This window comes from Trichoderma breve, chromosome 5 (assembly GCF_028502605.1).
Source record: "Trichoderma breve strain T069 chromosome 5, whole genome shotgun sequence".
Classification (NCBI taxonomy): domain Eukaryota; kingdom Fungi; phylum Ascomycota; class Sordariomycetes; order Hypocreales; family Hypocreaceae; genus Trichoderma; species Trichoderma breve.
This window is the reverse complement of record NC_079236.1, coordinates 3,524,392-3,538,074: the sequence shown is the minus strand read 5'-3', so window position 1 is coordinate 3,538,074 and position 13,683 is coordinate 3,524,392. Positions and strand designations below refer to the sequence as shown.

The following is a 13,683-nucleotide window of genomic DNA, read 5'->3' as shown; positions in this document are numbered from 1 at the left end:
TGAAAACTTGTTATTCATGAAATATTAATGAAGAAAAAACTCGCAGTACCATTCTAACACACAAAATACAACAGTGTCTCGATTTAACAACTATTTCTCGTTAAACTTGACTTGGTTGAAACTTTAAAATCTTAGACCTTGGTTCCAGTGCCGAGCCTCCAGCCGAGCTTCTAGCAGAGCAATACGCTCTTACAATTCTATCAGCCAATCCGAGTCAGTGTTCACCACTGAGTCTGGGCCCTCCTGATCAACCAAGGGTGAAAGATTCATCTCTGGCAGTGGCTGGCTATTTACGATCGCGGCTGGACTGGTTGGCTCATCAGATGGGGTTGCCGTCTGAGCCAGGGTTTCCTTGGAAACTGGCGAGGTTTCCGATTGACTGTCCTTGGAAAGATCCGTTGTTGCCGAACTGCTACTTGGACCTTCCAAAGCCGTAGCCTCGACCTGATACTTTGGGCCCCATTTTATATCCAGCGTGAGTATGTCTCTTTCACATCGCAATTTGTCCAGATTGTTGATATCGATGCATTTCCATATGTCTTTGCCTTCATAACAACACACCTGGTTGGCCCGTGGAGTTATCTTGAACGGCTCGGTATGAAATGATTCGAGACCAAAGAGCGACTTTGTTCTATTTCTAACATCTTCCGTAGTGTTCACTCGGGCTTTAATCTCGAATCTTGCCAGGTATGGTTCTGCTGTTGGTCGCGACAAGAGAACGGCAACAAACAGCTCCTGGGTATCACCGACATTACCCGAGTCGTACTGTTCCACATACCAAGACACACCGTTCAGATTATTCGTCTTTGGATTTAAAGTCGGGGAGGAGCGCTTCTTTTCAAAGGATGTTTGGTCCCAAGACACCGCGCCTTCGCTGCTCCAAGTAACAGTTGCACTGGTTACAGAGTTATCGACTTCCAAGTTTCTTTCTTTCTCGCCAGACTTCTCGTGGTGGATGACTGCCCCGTTCCGACCCGTCGTTCCTTTACCGGGGGCCCATGCTAGGACCTGGGGTTCGTTTATGCCACTCTGTTCCATATCTTCAAAAACCAGAGACACCTTCATATACCAAAATTTCTGCTCCTCTGGGATATATGGTGCAAGGACAATCCTGAGAACAACAAGAGTCATATCTTGCTTGGTTGTAGATTTCTCGCCATTCACGATTGAATGTCCCAATCCATCAACCCAGAGAAGGCGTTTCACCGTCACACAATGGTCTGATTTTCTCCTGTCATAAATAACATCGCAAGGCAGCTTGGCTTCGTAACGGTTCATGTTTTCATAGAGGTCCAAGGATAACGGTTCTGATGCATCTTTAACATCCAAATCTTTGACGTGGATGGACGACATGATTGCGAAAGATGCTTCTCAGCGATAAAGGTATTTGATGATTGATCCAGTGTAGTGTTTGGGGCCGTCTGAGGTGAGGGTCAGAATTGATGATGCCGGCAGCCCAGCATGAAATATTGCCTATTTATACTAATGTTGGCTCTTTGTGTATCATAGGCTATTTAAAATTACGTAGACCAAGGTTGAATCCCTACAACCCCCGAGAGCTACGGATTAATCATATATCACCGCACATTCCTAACGATCACGCGGTAAGACGCTTTTTATGTATGATTGGGTAGATCTCCCACCCAGACGTCAATCATAATTTCCACTCACGGTGAGCTACACTGCCAAACAAAGAAATGTCCACGGAGTACTCTTCGTACGGCAAACAGTAGCAATCAAGCCTTACCCCTTCTCCGAGGTCATAGCTTAGGGATGGGTCATTTGCCCTGGACTCAGCCACTCCTGCCTGTACTCAGTCTTCATTGCAATATGTATTGGGCAGAGTAGGCGCTTGAGACAAAAGCATTTGAATTTCATTATTCACTTTCTCTATAGTTTACAAACTGTCGTTTTGCGTTATCATCGTTCTCCAAATTCAAGAGAAATGGCGCCAGGATCGAATGAAGGGGAGCTCGAAGAGTTGCAAAAAGAAAACCGCTTTGCTATTCAAAACGACATCTCAACTCCGTCATCTGTCCAGACCCCTGAAATTTTTGGGATTGCCACAAAGGAATACCAAGAGGCGGGAGAACGGGAACAAGACAACATAGGAGATATTCAACAAACCGAAAAAGACAAAGGATAAGAAGAAATTAACCAGGTCAGCCAATCAACAAATCTCACAAAAATGTTCAAAGCAGATTGCTTTGGGTCAGCAGATTCGATCAGGTGATTCATCTTCCCACAAGATTCCAAAGCCCTCATTTCGGCATCCAATGACAGAACTGTGTGAGTGTGGAACTCATACGATGAGATCAAAGGATTTTCATTGAGGGGTCATGAAGATTGAGGTGAGATGCGCAATGTTTTTGCCTGATTGGCAGTTTGTTATATATTGTTCTGATGACAGGATGTTACGAGTGTGGGATCTTGTGTAGAAAGACGTTATGGAGAGGGTAGATTCAATCTCAACTAACAGTAAACAAGATGATGATGAAGAATTGGTCAGTTGTGCAGAGCTCCAAGGGTATGATGAATGTACCACACATGTCACGTTTTCTCCTGAAAGCAAATATATCGTGTCTGGCGGGAATGATCGCCGTGTATTGCTATGGGACTCCTTAGAGGCTCAGAAAAAATGCTCATTAACATATCATGTCATACAAAATGCAGACTGCGGTCCAGTGTCTTTGTTGACACTGATTGATAACTCAATCTTATCGCTTCAAGTTCACACGGATTAGCAATCTGAGATGTCCAAACATGACGACTCAAGAACAAAGTGCTTTCTGATGTTACAATCTACACACTCTACTCAAATAGACATCTCCCAGTTTATATAAATACGTCGCCCAACTTGGACAACCGCTCATGGGCACACGGTTATAATTGGATGCGAATCTGGACGATTGCTATACTTTAAGTTTAAGGAGGATGCGAATTTTCAAGATCACTTTATATCTCAGTAGTGTCGCATAGTTCAATTGACTTGGTTTCATGATTCTACTGTTTGTCTCGCTTGGCCGCATGCTTCACTCTCTTGAGAGCGTGTGAACAGCTGTGCCTCTTCTTAGCAGATATTGACTCCTGTGTGCATCTATTGCACATCTAATACGAAAATTGCGCCTAATCACTTATTTTACAGACGTGTTCATGAATATGTATCCAAGAAACATGAGCCCCTAAAGTGTACAGAAAATCTCTCAAATCTTGGTGTATTCAGTGCCAAATATACCGTTTAGCCAAGCCCCTGCTTCCTCGCTGAGGCCGCCTCCGAGCCCAGCTTGAGTAAGCGACGCTGCCCAGTTTTTAATCTCCCATATGGAAACGCCTTGGAATATTGAGGCATCCAAGGCATCGATAGTAGCTCCATCACTATGCTTAATGTTCACCTCATCAATGACGCCGTGCCTAGCAAGAAGACTCATGTTCAACTTCGAACAACATGTTAGCCAATAAACTCTAACATAGTAGAAGAGTAAACACTGACATCAAATGGTAGCTCTGGCCGAGGTCGGGGATCCTCTTCCGTAGGATGCGTTGAAAAGGTAAATCGCGGTGTCTGGCCCCAGATCCAGCTCTTTGACTGAAGCTCCTGGTAGCCTCGCCGTATCTCCTCCACCTGAAGCGCCGTGTCGTTGAATTCCCCTCGGAAATGAACGTCTCCATACATGCTCTTAAATTCGCTCATTACAGCATCTTTGAACTCGTCATTGCCGACATCAATGTTCTTGACTGGACGGCGCACACTATCGACGCCACGGGCATCTAGGTAGCCAAGCGCTGGAGAACGCAGCAAGCCAGAGATGCTCGACAAATTGGGACTGCGGAGAAGACAGGTTCCATGGTGTAGCGATCGCAGACGCGTGAGCTTATAAGCCGAGCCCGAGATTTTATATGTCGCAGCTTCTGCTTCTGAGGCTACATCCATGACGATGTCATGTCTCTCATTCACACGTGTATCCGGTCTTCCTAGGGCTTTCAAGGCGCGAACTACCATTTCAGCGTGCTTGTTCCGATCAAAATGCTCAGGAGGACAGATGACGCTGAAGTTGACATTGCCAACATCATGAAATACCGCGCCACCTCCGGAACGCCGCCGTATCAATTGGATAGGCGAGTCTTTCCACCCGACATTGGATGGATCTTGAGCAATCTGGGCTAAGCGATTGAGGTTGACCTGGAGCCACGGATTTTGGTTGCGGCCAAAGATGATGCTGGGGGAGTTGACGTAGAGGGTGAGGATGGTTGAGTCTGGAGGCGTGATTTGGAGGAGGCGATGCTCGACGGAGAGGTTGAGGAAGGGATCTGTTGATTTGGAGAGGTAGACTTGGACTTTATTAGAGGGGTGAGAGGCTGCGTCTGTTGAGAATCGCGATGTGAGAGGGCGATGAAGAAGAGATGAGACAGTTGAAGCTCGTAGACGACTGGTGGCTCTACGGCTTAGTAATTGTGGGTTTTTCATTTTGAAGAGATAGATGAGAATGAAAGAGAAGAGTAGAGTTTTTATAGAGAGCGTATTGAGGGTATCATTGTGGTGGAGGCGCGTCGTGAGTTGAGGCAATGGAAGGTTGGTTGAGAGAGAAATTGAAGCTCGTAGATGTTTTCGCATCTCTGCAAGCCGAAGCTGGCCGGCAGTTATTTGTTTAGGTAGCTGCAGCTATAAGATCGATCCACTAGCTATAGACATGTTGTAGTCTATCGCACAAGCCATATACTGCCTGGAGCAAATTCAAAATTGTTCACGGCCAATTGCACTAACCAATGGTTTATGAGATGAAAGATTGAATCAATTATTCCTAATTATTCAGCATCATTGCAACCAAGATGCATCAATCATACAAATTACCGATTTTCATTGCACAGGTCTAGGGTAAGGCCATTCCAATAGACTTCTGCCCCTCCCCCACCAAAGAAATGCAGTCGGTGGCAGCCACCGAAATCGGCTTATCATATCAGCGCATGCAGTCATCGCCCGATGAATTTTGCTTTTGCAACTCTTCCACCTCAACCTCACTTACAACCTCCCTCTCCTCCAACCTCTCCCGCCGCGACTGTCTCCCTCAGACTGAATTGATTGAGATTTCTCTTATTCTCAATCTTGTGTTTTTATTACATCTATCTCTTCTATAGCTCCTCAACTCTCCAATTTCGCCCATCATGTCTACCTTTGGCCACTACTTCAAGGTCACCACGTAAGTCCACCACAATCCCAATCGCAACCTCACCAACACCCAATTGATTGACTGACTCTCTCCTCTTCTCCCCATCCAGAGCCGGCGAGTCACACGGCAAGTCCGTCTCGTGCATCATCGAAAACTGCCCGCCCAACCTCGCCCTCACCGAAGCCGACATCCAGCCTCAGCTCGATCGCCGCCGCCCCGGCCAGTCCAACATCACTACGCCCCGAAACGAAAAGGATCTCGTCACCATCCACTCCGGCACCGAAAATGGCCTCACTCTCGGCACTCCCATCTTGATGACTGTCCCTAACAAGGACCAGAAGCCCGGCGACTACGGCAACAAGACTATGGACCTGTACCCCCGCCCCAGCCACGCCGACTGGACCTACCTCGAAAAGTACGGCATCAAGGCCTCGTCTGGCGGCGGCCGTAGCAGCGCGCGCGAGACTATTGGTCGCGTTGCCGCTGGTGCCGTGGCTGAGAAGTGGCTGCGCGAGGCCTACGGCGTCGAGATTGTCGCCTTTGTCACCTCCGTCGGCACTATCAAACTCTTTGGCGACACCGATGCCATGAGCGCCGACCCCGTCTTCCTCAGCCTCGCCCAGACCCTCACTCGCGCCGACGTCGACAAGTTCCTGCCTGTGCGATGCCCCCACGAGGAGACTTCGCTTCGCATGAAGACTCTCATCGAGGAGCTCAGTAGTGCTAAAGATAGCACGGGAGGCACCGTCACCTGCATCATCCGCAACGCCCCCTCTGGCCTAGGTGAGCCTTGCTTCGACAAGCTTCAGGCCACGCTCGGCCACGCCATGATGTCCATCCCCGCCGTCAAGGGCTTTGAGATCGGTTCCGGCTTCCTGGGCGCCGAGATGAAGGGCTCCAAACACAACGACCCCTTCACCCCGGCCCCCGAGCAGCTCTTGTCCGCCGCCGAAAGCAAGCTGGGCATTCCCCGCTCACGCCTCGTCACCAAGACCAACCACTCGGGCGGCATCCAGGGCGGCATCTCCAACGGCATGCCCATCTTCTTCCGCGTTGCCTTCAAGCCTCCCGCGACAATTAGTCAGCAGCAGACCACTGCCCTCTATGATGCCTCGGGCGAGGGCGTGCTCGCTGCCGGTGGCCGCCACGATCCCTGTGTTGTCCCACGAGCTGTGCCCATTGTCGAGGCCATGGCTGCTCTGGCTATTGCCGATGCCGTCATGGCCCAGCACGCGAGACAGGTGTCTATTCAGATGCGCAAGAGCTCATGAGTGGTACATGTCATTGGTTTCATGTCCACACTGGAGGAAAAATCGTTAAAAAGAAAGAAGAGCGCAAAATTAAAAGTGGAGTTATGGAGTTATCATTTCATCAAACCGGATGGCGAGAGAAGAAAAAAAAATAAAGGAGAGAGTGCTTGGAAGAGATCACCAGATGTTCAAACTACCTTATTTAAACCCACCCCAGACAAAGTGTATATTCATATCTATGATACGTCGTAGGAATCATAGAGATGGCGAGAAATTTCCATAGGTCAAGATCCAGCCGCCTCATTTCTTCTAACGTGCTCTAAGCAACAAGTTTAACTTCATCCTCATCTCCCGAGATATTAAACACAAGGACAGAGCAAAGGGGTTAAGCAAAATGGGAAAAGAAAATCTGAACTATAAAATGAATACGTGCACAGGCACGCGAAGACAATAAAACAGTATTAACTAACAAATCTAACGCGGTAGCTATGTGCGTATTGTTTAATGCTGCGCCAAAATATTCCATTTGCGGAAGCCCTCGCTCTAATGACTGACTAGAGCATCAAATGCCATATAAAATGAAGGCGCGCTTCTTTCATACCTGATTCTTTCTAGTATCCTTTGTCGCCTCCATCTCCATTCCAGTGTCTGATACAATCCCAGCTCTTTCCAAATGAAAGTTACTACTATCGCCATCTCCCTCTAGAATTTCCTACCCATACGTCTCTTGTTGATGAAGCCGACCTAGTTTCTCGTTGTCAGTTGTACAGAGACGGACACGTCTGGTTTCGTGGATGTTTGGAAACAATACCCATGTTTTTTGGTTTCTTTTCCCTCTCTCCTGGTTGTGAGTTCAGGGCATTTCCCGTCTTCTTGATTCCCGACACGATGGCTGAACCATATCGAAGTGTCCCAGATCTTGATGATCCCACCCTCCGATCCCGATACTAAAATTTTTGAATCGTGTGAGAATGCGATCGAGTAAATGCGGGCTTCGCAGTTGTCTAGTGTCTGTTGGCATTTCCCTGTCACGCTATCCCAGAGCTTGATGGTTCCATCTTGTGATCCTGATGCTATAAATTTCGAGTCGTGCGAGAAGACAACTGCGTTAACGCAATTCAAGTGGCCATGCAGTGTTTGTTGGCACTTCCCAGTCGTACTGTCCCAGATTTTGATGGTTTTATCATTGGACCCGGAGATGATGAATTTTGAGTCATGGGAAAAGGCAACTGACTCGATGTAGTCGTGGTGGGCCTCGAGTGTCTGTACGACTTCTCCGGTGATGCTATCCCAGAGTATGGCACGCCCGCTATCATATCCGGAAACTATGTATTTTGAATTATGAGAGAAGGCAACTGACGAGAAGTGATCCCTATACTGATCATATAATACGTGTAAACGTTGGCCTGTAGCGCTGTCCCAGAGCATCATGGTGTCGTCGTCTGACCCTGATACAATGAGATTTGAATCGTGAGAGAAAGCCACTGAATTAATTTGCATCGCATGTCCCTTCAGCGTTTGGTAGCATTGGCCTGTTGCAGCATCCCAGACCTTGATGGTACAATCATCCGATCCTGATGCTATAAGCTTTGAATCATGAGAGAAGGCCACAGAATTCACGCCTCTTTTATGGCCTTGCATCGTCTGGCAGCATTCGCCTGTGGCAGTATCCCATATCTTAATGGCCATCCATGACCCTGAGACTATCAGCTTTGAGTCATGCGAGAGAGCCACTGAATAAACGCTTCTCTCATGAGCAAGGAGCGTCCGTTGGCAATCCATCTTGGCGCCGTTGGCCAGTAGCAGTCGTGCAATATCATCAAACTTCTTCTCGGAGGCCCACTGCAGGGGCGACCGGCCATTGTTATCCTGGGAGTTGACGTCCACCTTGCCCGTGTCGAGAAGCAGCCGCACGATGGACTCGGAGCCGTTTTCACTCGCCCAGCTGAGCGCCGTCCGACCAAACTGGCCATCCTTGCCGTCGGGCTCAACTCCGATTGTAAGAAGCCGCCGAACCGTGTCGACGTCTCTCTTGTTCGACGCCGCAATCAGCATGGCCGTTGCCTCAGAGATCGTGGCAACTATGTGCTCAATCACCTCGACATCGTTATTTCCGACGACCTCTTGAGACAGCGCGTAGCCAACTTGGTATTTATCTTCGTCATTCAGTTTGTCCAGTTGGGTATATGCGAGTGACATCTGATTGGATAAGTAATCTTGCCTCTCCTCGAGTTTTGTTTGTTCCTGTCCAAGGTAGTGCAGCTCTCGAGCGCTATCCTCTACTTGTTCGACGAGTCTCCTCTTCATTCCCTCGAGTTCCTTTATTTGTCGTTCTACCTTGTCTCGCTCTTCTCCGGCTAGCCGTACATGGTCGCTATAGGCTTCTGATCTGATTCTCAACCCATCTCTCTGCGAAATTATTTCTCTTCTTTCTCTGATGAGCCGTTTCAAGTCCAGAATCAGATCTGCATTCTCAAATGTATGAACGGTGGCATCAGCCTGAAAAAGAATGGCTTCCGGTTTGATAGATATTATGCCGCCTTCAGCAGGCTCCGATTTGATGCGTAATTGAAGTACTTCATTCCTAGCACTTTGTTTTCCGGTTGCCTCCGGAGATGCAAGTCGTAGCCGAAGATCTTCGGCCACCTCTTGCAGTGGCGAGTTTCTGCTGCATGTCACAGTGCTGCATATCACAGTGGCGAGCTGAGGATCGGTGTCAAGTTCCAACTGCGACCTTTCCAGTATTGTGACAAAATCTTGAGATCCAGCTTTAGCATGGCGGAATCGCAGGAAGATGAGACTTGAAGAGTCATCGGAATTTAGCGGAGAAATCAAGTTTGTTTGCGTATCCCAGCAAGATGTAGGCTCTACGTCAACCAAGGTCAGGTCGATTTGAGCAAACAAATCCTCTTCATAAAGCCAATGCTTTTTATTAGTCTTTATGAATGCATCGTTCTGGCCATCTTTCTTGATGTGGACAAGCTCGGGTGGAGGACGCGACGCGGCCACCGTCCGCAGCACTGAAGGCACTCTCCTGGGCCGGACATATTCATTAGATGCAACCGGTGTTGCTCTTGCAAGAGGAATACTGACGATTTTGTGAGGATTCAGAGCAGGTCCGCAGTTTAGCAATCCAAATATCTGACCAGAGGCTGTCGTAAGCAGCGGCAGATGAATACGAAGGCTACCGCCAACCATGTCGAGCGAGTGAAGCGGATTGTCAGCGTGCTGCCGAGCGATGATCTGGCCAGAATTTGCAAAATGCGACGGATCAGGTGCCAGTACGCCTCCGTCTCGGTCTCGGGGATGAGACGCGTAGAATTTGTCGTCAAGGTCCCAGGCGAGGATAGAATCATCTCTCGTCGTCTTCATAATCTGTTCCTGTAGCCGGAAGAAGGCCTGCTCACCACCCTCTCCGTAGATCATTGGCATTGATATACCAAATATACCCAGTAGACAATATGCGAGGTCTTCTGCCCTTTTTGTTTCTCTTCCTGCGGCCCATGACATGCGCTGCGCAACGCTTGCAGTGTGCAGCCTGGAAATACCCAACAGGAATTGCCGGGGCACATGAGTAATGTCTTTAATCACATTGCTTATAGTTCCCTTGGTGCCTATGTACCGCCATTTTACATTATAGAACCGCAAGTGCTTTGGCGCAAGAAGCTCTTGCAAAGTCCATCCTCTCTGGAACCAACGGCTTGATCGGAATTTCGACTCGGGCTTCGGGGGGTCATCGCCGTTGGGGACGTCAGACAAGTAGGCATAGCAGACAGTCGCGCGGTTGTACCATCGGAACATGGAGTTGATGGCCTCGCTGAGCTCCACTAAGTTGGTTTTGTCAATGCAGCAGGTGTCGATCCAGGCATATCCAAGGCCGTCTTCCACGGCTTGTTGACAACATCCTCGGAGCTTGGTCGATCCAACTGCTAGCTTGTCCGTCGTCCCATTTCGGACAACAACGCCTGGTTTATCAATTATCCCATTTTCGACTTCACGAAACGAGAGCTCTTCTGCATCGTTTCCCCAAGTATGCGAAAGGATCGCATACGGAGGAATGCTGCCTTCTGAGAATTCCTCTAGCTTGAGCGTCTTGGTGTTGATCAGGCGCATGGCCAATTCAAGGCATAAGCTGCCCTAATGAAGGCAACCAATGCCTTCTTTTGCAGTTCCGGGATCCTATTCTGCAGCTGATGGGTTCGTATGGAGCAGGGCGAAGGCGTATGAATCGAACTCTCAATTAGGGGGACCTGGTTGTTTGACGCTTTCAAGGCATGAGAAGAATGCTGGGCTCCTTTTAGGAGTCCAACGCCTCTTGGGCGATCTCGCCGTACCCATGCCCATACCCATGCCCATGGCGGCTGTTGTCGAGACCGAGCGCCAAATGAAGGCGTAGTTTGTTGATATATCACTACATTTAGTTACCCGTGTGTTGTACAGCAAGCGGCGGCAAAGCGCATGTGGTGTGACACCCAGGAGAGACGCTGATTGGGCGGCAACGCATTAGCGCTCTGTAATATGCAGTTGGTTGCTGTTGAAGAAAGCGTGGACAAGGCTCCCAAGGCTCCTCAAGTAGCGCCCAAAGGGGGGTCTGAGAATTGATGCCTACCGACAAACATGGCCGTGCTCTTCCGTGCGATAAAATTGATGCTATGAAAAGCCCTTCAGCTTAAACATTTGCGTTAGTGGATCAGGTCTGGTGGGAGTAACTCTTTTCATCGGTAGAGCTCGTTGCAGTGGATATCATTCAAGACCTCAAGTAGCAAAAAAGGCCATATGAATTAATTACCCGGTCCTATTCAAAGTAATTTGAGATGCGACGAGTTGGGCTGCGGACTAAGGAAGGATTTCACAACATTGGTGCCTACATGTACATGTAGGTACATGTGGGTAAGCCTACGGCTGGGCGACGATACGCCTTACCAATCAATCCCTGAAGGGGAGTATGCAATTATGCTGCGAAAGAGTAAAAAATAACTAGGAATGTTCATTGAATATGATAGGGCTTATAGTCTCAGTGTCTTCTTCTCTTTCCCCTCCACACCCTGACTCGTCTCCTTCTACTAAATGTGGTTTCCGTGAGGGCAGACAACACTGCTAAGCACGAAATCATCCCATAGCTTCACTATTACAACCCCCCTTGTGCCTATGTCATATGAAGACGAAGCTATAAACTTCAAGTCCTTCGACCAGGCCATCTTACCGGGGGAAGCATCAGTGCCTTGTATTTTCCTCAAACACTTGCCTGTTGTACTATCCCAGACGTAAATAACATTCTTGTTCGACCTCGATACCACCAACTTGGAGTCAGGCGAAAAAGCCACCATATTGACATCGTCATCATGGCACATGATCTGTAGAGGACGCCGCCCGGTCGTTATGTCCCAGATCTTGATGATGTTGTTGTTCAAGCCCGATACTATGCGCGTTGAGTCATGCGAGAAGGCCAATGTAAATACTTCCTCCTCTCGCCAGCCCCTCAGCGTCTGAAGGCATTCTCCCGTCCCGCTGTTCCAGATCTTGACATGTCCGTCGAATCCGCCCGAGGCAATCCGCTTTGAGTCATGAGAAAAAACCACTACAAAAACGCAGTCATCATAACCCTGCAGTGTTCTTTGACATGTGCCTGTTTCACTCTCCCATATCTGTATGGTCTTATCGCTTGATCCTGATACTATTAGCTTAGAATTATGCGATGAGGCCAATGTTTGGACATAATTTGTATGACCCTGCAATATTCGTTGACAGTCTCCTGTTTTCCTGCTCCAGACTGCGATAGAACTATTGCTTGATCCAGAAATCACCAACCGCGAGCCATGCGTAAAGATGATTGAGCGAACGATATTTCCCCTGTCGACCATGGCCTGAGGTGGCATTCCGGGTCTCAGTGGTGATATCGTGAGATCTGGATGTTGCAGAGTTTATTGGCACTCGCCTGTTGCGGTATCCCAGATCTCGATGACGCCCTCGTGCGAGCCTGTTGCTATGAACTCTGAGCCAGGAGAGAAGACCAAGGTACTGATGGATTGACAATGGCCGCGAAGTGTCTTTCGATAGCCAATCTGGGCGCCTCTATCAAGCAGAAGGCGTACTACATCTTCATGTCCTCTCTCCGAGGCCCAGTGCATTGGCGTCCATCCATCGTTATCTTGCGAGTTGACATCTGCAGATTTGTTGAGAAGAAGTTGCACGACAGCTTTGTTACCGCCGGCGCTCGCCCAGCTGAGCGCGGTCCGACCAAATATGCTGTCCATGCCATCAGCTGCAGCTCCGGCGGAGAGAAGTTTCCTAACGGTACGGATATCCCCTCTGCTAGACGCAGTGATCAACGGTAACCATTCACCATTGTTTATAGCCGTCACTGCAACAAGAAGCCTGACGACTGCCATGCCTCCGCCCTCCACAGCCTCTCGAAAGAGTGTTTTGGTTTCTTCGCATCCGTCAAGTGGCAATTTGCGACACAGTTTCCGCACTCGTAGCATTTGTTTAAGCGCACCATCTTGAATATCCCTAGCCTTTGTTCTACCCATCAATAGTTCGTGCTTTTTTGGAACGAGGTGGTCTTCTTCTTCGACCAGCTGCTTCTGTCGCTTCTCAAGTCCTTTCATTTGCCGTTCCACAGCCTCCCGTAACCCTCTTATTGATTGTAGGTGACTCTCATGGCATTGCAATTTAGTGTTTAGCTCCTCCTGTTTTGCTTTTGCTTGTCTATATTCTGCTATTAGTTGCGTGAACTCCATAATGGCATCTCCATTTCCTTTCTCCGACCGCGTGGATGCATCTTTCGCCGTATCTGGCGGAGAAGCCATTGCTGCAAGGTGAAGATCTATCGATACTAAATCAGCAAGTCACTTTCTGTCAGTTCTAACTCCTCGCAATATAGAACTTAAAATCACTCACTGGGCTATATACAAAACCAATCAGTGTATGAAGGAAACAATGGCCCTTTGGTCAGGCTGCCGAGAAGTGAGGGGGGGGGGAATTGGGGAGATGATGTCGCATAGTAGTTACACAAAACTGCTATTGATGGAACTTTGACGAGGCGTTTGTTATTGGTGCCTGCCCCGAATGCGGCTGCAAGATGACGGACATGAGAAACAGACGGTGATTGGGCGAGACGTGTTGGCTGAGGTGCGAGTATGTGGTTGATTGTGAAACGAAAAGAAGTATGTAGTACTCGATTTCTTCAATTGAGAGTTTTTAACCTCTGAAGTGCTTGAGATTGCTGCATAATACTCCAAGGATGCAATGTAAGTCGAAGAAGAGCC

At 48.5% G+C, this 13,683-nt stretch overlaps 5 protein-coding genes across 5 annotated transcripts; 1 reads left to right on the top strand and 4 right to left on the bottom strand.

Moving 5' to 3' along the window:
* Positions 1-189: 189 nt before the first annotated feature.
* Positions 190-1,353, bottom strand: T069G_08689 (uncharacterized protein; the record flags this gene model as incomplete). The annotated part of the gene is made up of 1 exon (XM_056175899.1): positions 190-1,353. The coding sequence occupies one exon, from the start codon at positions 1,351-1,353 to the stop codon at positions 190-192; it is 1,164 nt and encodes a 387-aa protein (XP_056026848.1).
* A 1,850-nt stretch (positions 1,354-3,203) lies between these two features.
* Positions 3,204-4,465, bottom strand: T069G_08688 (biotin/lipoate a/B protein ligase family domain-containing protein; the record flags this gene model as incomplete). Its single annotated transcript, XM_056175898.1, has 2 exons — positions 3,204-3,434; positions 3,491-4,465. The coding sequence occupies 2 exons, from the start codon at positions 4,463-4,465 to the stop codon at positions 3,204-3,206; spliced, it is 1,206 nt and encodes a 401-aa protein (XP_056026847.1).
* Positions 4,466-5,160: 695 nt separating this feature from the next.
* On the top strand, positions 5,161-6,436 carry T069G_08687 (chorismate synthase domain-containing protein; the record flags this gene model as incomplete). The annotated part of the gene is made up of 2 exons (XM_056175897.1): positions 5,161-5,195; positions 5,275-6,436. The coding sequence occupies 2 exons, from the start codon at positions 5,161-5,163 to the stop codon at positions 6,434-6,436; spliced, it is 1,197 nt and encodes a 398-aa protein (XP_056026846.1).
* A 723-nt stretch (positions 6,437-7,159) lies between these two features.
* On the bottom strand, positions 7,160-10,528 carry T069G_08686 (WD domain, g-beta repeat domain-containing protein; the record flags this gene model as incomplete). Its single annotated transcript, XM_056175896.1, has 1 exon — positions 7,160-10,528. The coding sequence occupies one exon, from the start codon at positions 10,526-10,528 to the stop codon at positions 7,160-7,162; it is 3,369 nt and encodes a 1,122-aa protein (XP_056026845.1).
* A 1,808-nt stretch (positions 10,529-12,336) lies between these two features.
* T069G_08685 (ankyrin repeats (3 copies) domain-containing protein) lies at positions 12,337-13,023 on the bottom strand (the record flags this gene model as incomplete). Its single annotated transcript, XM_056175895.1, has 1 exon — positions 12,337-13,023. One exon carries the CDS (start codon positions 13,021-13,023, stop codon positions 12,337-12,339), a length of 687 nt encoding a protein of 228 aa, XP_056026844.1.
* Between the last annotated feature and the right edge of the window lie 660 nt (positions 13,024-13,683).